We start from the raw sequence: 10,756 nt of genomic DNA on the forward strand, positions 1-10,756 counted from the left end.
CCGCGAGTGAGTTATTTATGAGCCTGTCTGTCTCCCCGCGAGAGCGCAAGACTGTGTCTGAGCGCCGCTGCAAGCCCTGCCACAGCCTCGCGGAGAGCCGGCCACAGCGTCCTGCAGCCTTCTGGCCACCGGAGCCGGCCTGCCGCGGAGATCGCACCAGCCACCGCGGCCACTGACCCTTCACACCCTGGGGAAGCTCTGATTATCTCCATCAATAAGTACAGCTTCACTTAAGAAGTGTATTTGCTGAATTGGGCCACATTGAATCCACGGAAAAACAGAAGAGCTCCCGTCCCCAAATATCTCCCTCGTGAACCTGCCCTGCCCCTGAAATGCCGCTGGCCGTACCCTGAAGGAGATTAAATACAGCAGAGGGTCAGCCTTGTAGACCACTGATCAGCCATTCAGACTTTAGCAAAAACCAGCGTCTCCGGTTCTCCTCGGGAGAGCAGGAGCATTGTCAGGGACACACTGAAGGGAAGGGGGAGAGGAGAGGAAGGGTGGGAGCTGCTCACAGAAACAGGCCCCAGGCTGTGGGGGTGGGTGACACTCCCAGAGGATGCAACCCATTACCGAGGAGAGAAGGGCCTGGCACTTCACAGGTTACACCCATGTTTTAAGTCCCCAAACACAGGGGTGGGTCAGGCAGTCACGGAAACCTGAGCCTTAAGAACAGGATGCTAAGTGGAAGAAGCCAGTCACAACAGACCATTTCTACGAAATGTCCAGAATCGGCAAATCCGTAGAGACAGAAAGTAGATTAGCGGTTGCTTAAGGCTGGGGGAGTGGGGGGTGAGAGGCAATGGAGAAGGACTGCTAAAGATTACAGGAAAATGTCCTAAAATTGATTATGGTGATGGTTGCACAATTTTTTTTATAGGTGCACAATTCGGTGAATATACTAAAAACTCCTTAATTTTACACTTTAAATGGGTGAGTTGCGTGGTAGGTGAATTCTATTTCAATAAATCTGTAATAAAAAATGTATATACTAGCCCTAACCAGTTTGGGTCAGTGTATAGAGAGTCAGCCTGCGGACTGAAAGGTCCCAGGTTCGATTCCGGTCAAAGGCATGTACCTGGGTCGCGGGCACATCCCCAGTAGGACGTGTGCAGGAGGCAGCTGATCGATGTTTCTCTCTCATCGATGTTTCTAACTCTCTATCCCTCTCCCTTCCTCTCTGTAAAAATCAATAAAATATATTAATATATATATATACATATATATATACTATCAACAAAAATATATATATTTAAAATAAATAAATATCCATGAGTGTGTACTGACATCAATGGTTGAAAAGTAAATGAAGAGGAGGAAAGAGACAGGCTTCTCACGCAGAAGAATTCCAAGCCATGTATGTAAATGCCCCGCCCTCGACGAGGCAGCTCGCAAGTCCACGCCACTGAAATGTGGGTTCACATAGCGACTCCCTCCCAAAGGAAATGGGGTTGGGGTGGAGAGGCCTGACAAACACTCCCTCAGCGAGGCGGCCAAGGACCCCAGCAACAGTGACAAATCATGTGGCTAGTGTGTCCCCTTCCTATGATCTGAGGCCTGCCCCTGTGATCCTCCTCCCCAAAACTCATAATCCCAGTCTAACTATGAGAAAGCATTCCAGGCGAGGGACCAGTACTCCTCAAAATCGTCAAGGCCAGCAAACGCAAGGGAAGTCTGAGAAACTGTCACAGCCAAGAGGAACCTCAGGAGGTGTGACAACTAAACGCCATGTGGTATCGGATGGGACCCTAGAACAAAACAAAAAGATATTGGGGGGACACTAAGGAAATCTGAATAACCTGTGGACTGTAGCTAATAATAACAATAATATGTCAATATTGGTTCATTAATGTAACAAATGTACCATACTCATGTAAGATGCTAACCAGGGGGAGATGGGGGTGGCGTATAGGGGAATTCTCTGTATTGTCATCTCATTTTTTCTGTAAATCTAAACCTGCTCTGAAATATGAAATTTACTAAAAAATAAAAAAGACTAATTCCCATGATAAACAAAGAGCTTTTACAAAGCTATATGAAAAAATACATAATCCGTAAACCAATAGGGGAAGGGGGGGGCAAAGGAAATTAATAAGTAGTTTACAACAATAGAAACACAAATGACCAATAAACATTTAAAAATGCAACTTTTGCCCTGGCTGGGTGGCTCAGTTGGTTAGAGCATCATCCCAATACACCAAGGTTGTGGGTTCAGTCCCTGGTCAGGGCACATACAGGAAGCAACCATGAATGCATAAATAAACAAAACAACAAAACCGATCTTTCTCTCCCTTTCTCTCTCTCTAAAATCAATTAATAAATTAAAAAGCAATTTTTCTGTCCTAGCTGGTTTGGCTCAGTGGATAGAGCGTCGGCCTGTGGACAGAAGGGTCCTGGGTTTAATTCTGATCAAGGGCACATGCCTGGGTTGTGGGCTCGATCCCCAGTAGGGGGCATGCAGGAGGCAGCCGATCAATGATTCTCTCTCATCATTAATGTTTCTATCTCTCTCTCCCTCTCCCTTCCTCTGGGAAATCAATTAAAAAAATATTTTTTTAAAAAAAGCAATTTCAGCCAGAACCGGTTTGGCTCAGTGGGTAGAGCGTTGGCCTGTGGACTCAAGGGTCCCGGGTTCGATTCCAGTCAAGGGCATGTACCTTGGTTGCGGGCACATCCCCAGTGGGGGGCGTGCAGGAGGCAGCTGAGCGGTGTTGCTCTCTCATCAATGTTTCTAGCTTTCTATCCATCTCCCTTCCTCTCTGTAGAAAATCAATAAAACATATTTTTTTAAAAAAAGCAATTTCAGCCAGAACCGGTTTGGCTCAGTGGCTAGAGCGTCGGCCTGTGGACTCAAGGGTCCCAGGTTCGATTCCGGTCAAGGGCATGTACCTGGGTTGCGGGCACATCCCCAGTAGGGGGTGTGCAGGAGGCAGCTGATGGATGTTTCTCGCTCATCGATGTTTCTAACTCTCTATCCCTCTCCCTTCCTCTCTGTAAAAAAAATCAATAAAATATATTTTTTTTAAAAAAGCAATTTCTCTTTAAGTAAAAATAATGAAAATTAAAATAATAATGAGAGACCATTTTTCACTGATGAGATTGGCTAAGATTTTAAAATCGGCTCATTCCCAGTGTAAGCAAAATTGATTGTGGGGAAAGTGGCACCTCACGCATCACTGGAGATGGTAGGAAATGGTTCGGCTTCTTTGCAGGTCAGGGTGTCAGGATCTTTTACAATGTGCTCATGCTTTTACTCTGCCATTTCACTTTGAAGACCATATCCGACCATCATCTCTGCAAATGTTTGCATGAAACGGCTTCAGAGATGTTCACTGCAGCCATGTTCATAACCTCGAAATATTCAAAATACCAATAAGGTCATCATAGAGGCTGAGTGAAGAGGTTGTGGTCCAACCTACAATGGAACACTCTGCAGCCAATTATAAGAACGCTGGCAGCGCACTCCGTACTGCTCTCTAACCACTCACACAGCCTGGGCCGCTACTCTCTGTCACCCCCTCTCCCAGACGCTAAGGCCCGCCATCAGAAATTGGGCAGGGCTCAGCACAGGCCTTGGATATGGTAGGAATGCTGAAAAGATATCTAATATCTTGAACTAATGGACCCATGAAATTCTAATTTCATTTTTTGGTACTTTATGGTTTGGAGAAGGAAAGTCCGAAGGAAGAAGGCTATTCTGGAAGGGCAAGTGGACATGAGTTGCTGTTTGTTTGGTTTTGGGTAGTTTTATTAAAATATATTTTTATTGATTTCAGAGAGGAAGGGAGAGGCGAGAGAAATAAAAACATCAATGGTGATAGAGAATCACTGACAGCTGCCTCCCGCATGCCCCCACTGGGGATCAAGCCCACAACCCAGGCATGTGCTGACAGGGAATCAAACCGTGACCTCCTGGTTCATAGGTCGATGCTCAACCACTGAGCCACACCAGCTGGGAAGTTTGTGTGGGTTTTTTAATAAGTCCATCATTACAGTTGAGTATTTTCACTGCCCTAAAAATCCTCTGTGCTCTGTCTATTCATCTCCCCTCTCACCATACACACACACACACACACACACACACACACACACCTGGAGACCCCTGAACTTTTTTTTTAAATATATTTTATTGATTTTTTACAGAGAGGAAGGGAGAGAGATAGTTAGAAACATCCATCAGCTGCCTCCTGCACACCTCCTACTGGGGATGTGCCCGCAACCAAGGTACATGCCCTTGACCGGAATCAAACCTGGGACCCTTGAGTCCGCAGGCCGACCCTCTATCCACTGAGCCAAACTGGTTAGGGCAAGACCCCTGAACTTTTAACCTTTTTAGTTTTACCTTTCCAAGAATGTCATATAGCTGGAATCATACAGTATGTAGCTTTTCCAGATTGGCTTTGTTCACTTAGTGATACGCATTTAAGTTCCTCCATGTCTTTTCACAGCTTGATAGCTCATTTCTTTTTAGTGCTGAATAGTATTTCATTGTTTGGATGTACTAATCTATTTGTCCATTCACCTACTGAAGGATGCCTTGGTTGTTTTATAATTATAATTTAACAATTATAAATAAAGTTTCGATTAACATGCATGTGCAGGTTTTTGTGTGGATATAAGTTTTCAACTCCTTCGGGTACATACTGAGGAGTGTAATTGCTGGATCGTATGGAAGAGTATGTTTAGTTTTGTGAGAAACCACCAACCTGTCTTCCAAGGTGACAGTGCCATTGTTACTCACACCAACGATCTTTGAGAGTTCCTGGTGCTCCACATCCTCCCCAACACTTGGTGCCATCAGTGTTCCAGAATTTGGCCATTCTGGCAGGTGTGGAGTGGTATCCCATTGTTGTTTAAAACCACTACTTTTTTTTCCCACTACTTTTTTAAAAAGACCCCCATTCTCCTACAAATTCAAATATGGTAATTGGTTACCACACTTAGACCTTAGGCCAGTGATGGCGAACCTATGACACCTCTGACACGCGAACTCATTTTTTTGGTTGATTTTTCTTGGTTAAATGGCATTTAAATATATAGAATAAATATCAAAAATATAAGTCTTTGTTTTACTATGGTTGCAAATATCAAAAAATTTCTATATGTGACACGGCACCAGAGTTAAGTTAGGGTTTTTCAAAATGCTGACACGCCGAGCTCAAAAGGTTCGCCATCACTGCCTTAGGCAAAGGTTTTGCCTTGGGTTTTCACTTTTAAAAAGCATGTGAGCCCTGGCCAGTGTGGCTCAGTTGGTTGAGCATCGTCCCATGAACCAAAAGGTCACCAGTTCGATTCCCATTCAGGGCACATGCCAGAGTTGCAGGCTCGATCCCCAGTACCGGGCGTGCAGGAGGCAGCTAATCAATGTTTCTCTCTCACAGATGTTTCTCTCTCTCCTCCCTTCCTCTCTCCCTAAAATCAATTTTTAAAAAAACATTTTAAAAGCACGTGAAGCATTTTATTTTATGAGAGAACCACTAAAGTCTTGCCCATATTTGAGGTTATTTAGGTGTGCCTATGCTCTTATGTACTGTGAATATATAAAAAGGTTAGCCAATCTGAACGGCTAAAAAATACCAAGGAGCTTAACAGCTATGCATAGACATTCATTTCCTGTGACACTAGTATGCCCTATAACAATAGTTTAGGGTGAGAACCTGGCCATCTTTTTTCTAACTAATCACTTGAAACCTCCCTCCCCTTCAAAGTCTAAAGCGTAATATCTTGCTTTTGAATTTTCCAAAGCCCCAGAACCTTACTTTAGTCTTGCTTCTGAAATGTGTACCAGATCCAAAGAAAACTGCAACTACCTTCTATTGCTCTTGCCTATCTGCACCACAAGGTGGCATTGTTGAACACCAGTCTTGCACAGCCCCCTGTCGGCAAACTCATTAGTCAACAGAGCCAAATATCAACAGTACAACGATTGAAATTCCTTTTGAGAGCCAAATTTTTTAAACTTAAACTATATAGGTAGGTACATTGTTATTAACTTAATTAGGGTTCTCCTAAGGCTTAGGAAGAGCCACACTCAAGGGGCCCAAGAGCCGCATGTGGCTCGTGAGCCGCAGTTTGCCGACCACTAGACTCCTAAACTGCTGTGGGTGGACGTCCTTGCTCCTTGTGTCTGCTGTTTCTGCCTGATGTCCCACACTAGGGCTCCAAAGTTGGCTCCTTGCTTCATGTTCAGACATTATTCTCTCAGATGCGATCCTGAGCAGCATCCACAGCTTTCAGGTGTTGAGCTTGAATCATTCTCCACCTACACTCCCGTGTTTTTCTTGGTAAGCATTACACACTGATGGATGCTTGTGTCCTTGTCCCTGCCCTCCCCCAATTCATATGTTGAAGCCCTAAGCCTCCCTTCCCCCATCTGACTATATTTGGAAATAGGCCCTTTTTGGAACAAACTAAGGTTAAGTAGTTCCCTGACCCAACAGGATTAGCGTCCTTGTAAAAAGAGACACCCGAGCCCTTGCTGGTTTGGCTCAGTGGATAGAGCGTCGGCCTGCAAACTGAAAGGTCCCAGGTTTGATTCCAGTCAAGGGCACATGCCTGGGTTGTGGGCTTGATCCGCAGTGGGAGACTTGCAGGAGGCAGCCAATCCATGATTCTCTCTCATCATGGATATTTCTATCTCACTCTTCCTTCCTCTCTGAAATCAATAAAAATATATTTAAAAGAGAGAGAGAGAGACCAGAGAGCTTGTGTGCTCTCTCCTCGTCATGTGAGGACACATGGGAAGGCAGCTCTCTGCAAGCCAGGAAGAGAGGCCTCACAGAACCCAAGCATGCTGGCACCCTGATCTTAGACTTCCAGCCTCCAGAACGATGAGAAGATAAATTTCTGTTGTTTAAACCAACCAGCCTGCAGTATTTATTTAAATTTTCTTATAAGAGTGCTTCTTACATTTAGCATATTAACATTTAACCTGCTATGTGGGAATATTGTTACCTAGCTTCTAGTTTACCTTTTAACTTTATTGCAGGTTTGCATGACTTGTTTTTCTTGCCCAACAATTCACCATTCGTCACCCTCTCTCCCACTCAAAAGTTCTGTGGTTTGGATGGAGCTGACCACAGCCCCAGCTCCATGGGTGGACACATGACCCAGCCTGGCCAATCTGAGCAGTCCAGCACCCTGACCACAGTGGTTGCCTCAGGGATACTCATGTGACCCAAATCATGCCAATGAGATGACATCCTGAGACTCGGGCTGGAACCACTGAAAAAGAAGAGCTCTCTTTCCATGGTGGTCACTAACCTGGGGGCTGCCTGCAGCTGACAGCCACCTCGCCTCCACACGGGAATAAAAGTGGAACAGAGGGCCCTAGCCGGTTTGGCTCAGTGGGTAGAGCAGCGGCCTTCGGACTGAAGGGTCCCGGGTTTGATTCCGGCCAAGGGCACATGCCCAGGTTGCAGGCTTGATCCCAAGTGTGGGGCGTGCAGGAGGCAGCCAATCAATGATTCTCTCTCATCATTGATGTTTCTATCTCTACCTCTCCCTTCCTCTTTGAAGTCAATAAAAAAAAATTTTTTTTTAAGTGGGACAGAGAGACAAAGAGAGTAGAGTATTATTTGGTGCTATTATTTGAGCACCTGAATGCAGTTGTGCCTGAAACCTGGAGTTTTCAGTTCTGTGAGCCAATAAATTCCCTTTTTCTCTTAAGCCAGTTTGAGTTGAGCAAACTGACTCAACCTGAAATCCTGGAACCAGGGGCCCAGGCTGACCATGTTGGGAGCATGCCGTGGGGTTCAGAGGGCTTCTTGCCCTTAAGGGTGCTCCCTGCCAGGCTGCCTCACCACTCAAGCCACTTCTTTCAGGACCTCCTCAAAGCAACAGGCTTTCATCTGGGGAGGGGGAGGTGACCCAAAACCTAATTAGAGGCACTAACAATGATTCGTGCATCACCAGGCAGAGAGAGTCAGAGCAGAAATCCAAGCCCTGTCCCTTTAAAACTCTTCCCGTTTCCTCCATGAAGTGAGGGAAGGAGTGAAACTAAGCAAATTTAGTTTAATCTGGGAAGTCCTGGGGTCCTGGGGTGACGCTTCCTTTTTAGGGAGAGGACACTGAGTAACTGCCAGCTCTTCAAACAGATTAACTCTGCCTTGGTCTGATTTATGCATTTTGGGCTTCATTTGAAGAGTGGTTCCACTGCTAAATAATAATTTTGAATATCTGGACTTTGATTCTTGGAATCCCCCCAGGATGGGGATGGGTGAGCAGGCTGCAAACCCAGTGACTCCTCCTGCTCTGACATGCTGGGATTTTCTAACAATGTGAACTTGGATGCTTGGCCAGACTGGAAGCAAAACAGAGGATCAGTTACACAAGACCTGGGTTCAAACCCTGACTCTGCTACTTGCTTGCTGGGTGACCCTGGCTAACCACTTTCCTTCTCTGCGCCTCAGTTTCCTTATCTGTAAAATGGGGGTGCTAATACCTTCCTCTGAGTTTCTCTGTGAAGGGTAACTAAGTCATTGCCTGGATCCTATTGGTGGAGCCAGCAGGGAGCGCTCAGGAAGCCCAGGTTGCTGCTATTGATGATAACATTGTTGCTGCTCTTTGTAGTCACACTACAGAATGTAACTGGCGAGAGCTGTCTCCTGGCCCTGGTGTGGGTGGGATGATGTGGGGCGGGGAGGGGTCCCAGTCAGACATTCTCCTTTGAGAATGCGGTGGGCTGAGCAGCCTAAACCGCAGTCTAAGCCAGCCAAGCAGGGGGCAGGTCCCTGGCTGAAGCAGCCCTCAACCTCCGGACCCAGGGACATGGGCCCAACCCAGGTGACTGGGCTGTGATGCGTCTGAAAGCCTCTCAGCTGCAGTCCCGTAACCTGACACCCGCAGGCCTGATTTCCCCGCGGGGCGGGGACCGCGATGGGGGTCGGGGCAGCCACACCCCCGCCATGGGACCTCTCCCCTCGCCTCCCAACTCCCTTCTCTAAGCCCCCGACCCCCAAAAGGCCCACCCCCAAGGGTCCCAGTTTAGGTGGACGAGGACATCTCCTTAAACAGGGGAGCTGAGGGCTGTGGTTGTGCCGTCTCCGGGGCCCAAGTCCTTGGCCCGACCCCGAGCAGCAGAAGTAATGCAGGTAGGAGGGGGACCCCCACTGCAAAAATAGAAAAGCGAAGTGGGGGGAAGGAAAGGGAAGGAAGGGAAGGAAGCCCTGAGGAGGAGCCTGTGGAAGGGGGACCCGGGACCCTCTAAACTTTAGAGGTTCTCAACCTGTGGGTCGCGACCCCTTTGAGGGTCGAACGACCCTTTCACAGGGGTCGCCTAAGACCATCGGAAAACACATATATAATTACATATTGTTTTTGTGATTAATCACTGCTTTAATTATGTGCTATTTGTAATAATGAAATTGGGGGTCACTGCATGAGGAACTGTATTAACGGGTCGCGGCGTTAGGAAGGTTGAGAGCCACTGCAGCCTGACGTCAGGGACCTGGTCCTGGGTCCCAGCGCCTAACTACCTGGAGAGCCGCAAAGAGCGCGCGCGCGGACGCGGGGACGCGGGATGCTTGTGAGCCGGCAGCCAGCGCCTCTCCCTACCACCGGCCCGAAGCCTCAGCTCCAGAAGAAACTTTGCGCCTGTGGCCCTGCTGCTTCCCGAGCCCGCCCCAAGGCCCCCACCCCCGGCGCCCACTCACCAGCGCACCAGCTGCCAGCGCTTCTCCCCCGGCGTCCCGCGGCCCGCCATGCCTCGCCCGGCCGGCCGCCCTCTCCCCGCCCGCGGGGCCGCACGGCGGAGGCGGCTCCGGCTGCCGCAGGCCAGTGCCGAGGGCGCGCTCGCCGTCGCGGGGTGCGGCGCGGGGACCGGCGAGCGGGGAGGGGCGGGGCGGGCGCGAGGCGACGCGGGCCGGAGCCGGGCTGTGCGGCGTGATCGGCGCTCATCTCCCCTCTCCCCCGCCTCCCCCGCCACCCCCACCCGGGTGCCGCCCGCCCGGTCCCCGCTGGATCCGACTGGGGCTGGGTCACCGCGCGCCTCCGCCCGGACGACCACCTTCCACCCTCTCCCTGCCTTCCCCCCCCCTCCGCCCCCCGCCCCGGCCCCGCTGGCGGGGGGCGCAGAAGAGCTGGTGTCTGGAGCCCTGGGCGAGGAGTCAGGTTCTCCAGGTTCCACCGTGAGGGGCGCCTGGCTTGCTGAGTGACTGGAGGCGATCTACTTACTCCGCCTCTGCCTTACTCCCTGGGACACCCGTTCCGCCTCCCTAGGAAGATATGCGTACAAACTAAACTACTCTAAATGCTTAAAACCAAGGCTGATGTGCCCCCACAGATGGTTAAAACATGTTAAGGTGACCATATTTAAAACAGAATGGCATTGGCGGGGCTCGCTGCCAATACTAGGACCAGCTCCTCCCAAGCCTTCAGCCCCCTGCACCCCAGGAACCCGTTCATTCCTGCAGTATCGCAGAGACCAGCCTGGCCCAAGGCACCATGGGACCATGCGTGTCAAGCCTGGTTTGAAGGAGCTGAGTTTTAGAAACGTTTGTTAGTATGAGCATTTGTCTGAACATTGTCCTTCCAACTCACGTGCTTCCAATACCAGGACAGCCCACATCCTTTGCAAGAGGGAAACCGAGGCAGAGGGGACAGAACCTGGCCCCAAAGTGAAGACCTGGGAGCTTACCTTCTTCCTGGGGTCTGTGGCCATTCCCGGGAGCACTGGGAAAGTGTGCAGGGGGATCCAAAGGCTACTGACATTTGTCGTTATATCCATAGGTGCCCTCCCCAGTGTTCAACACGTGAA

At 49.1% G+C, this 10,756-nt stretch overlaps 1 protein-coding gene across 2 annotated transcripts in view; it reads right to left on the reverse strand.

Annotated features, from left to right (window-relative positions):
* RAP1GAP2 (RAP1 GTPase activating protein 2) overlaps positions 1-9,761 on the reverse strand; it is a 216,144-nt gene extending 206,383 nt beyond the window's left edge. Inside the window, exon 1 of one of the 2 annotated variants that reach the window (XM_059669104.1) lies at positions 9,654-9,761. In XM_059669104.1, coding sequence (XP_059525087.1) covers positions 9,654-9,703 — 50 coding nt within the window. In that variant the 5' untranslated portion in view covers positions 9,704-9,761. The remainder of the gene's footprint in view (positions 1-9,653) is intronic. The other variant, XM_059669102.1, reaches the window with a different exon arrangement.
* Positions 9,762-10,756: the final 995 nt, after the last annotated feature.

Source organism: Myotis daubentonii, chromosome 16 (assembly GCF_963259705.1).
Source record: "Myotis daubentonii chromosome 16, mMyoDau2.1, whole genome shotgun sequence".
Taxonomy (NCBI): Eukaryota; Metazoa; Chordata; class Mammalia; order Chiroptera; family Vespertilionidae; genus Myotis; species Myotis daubentonii.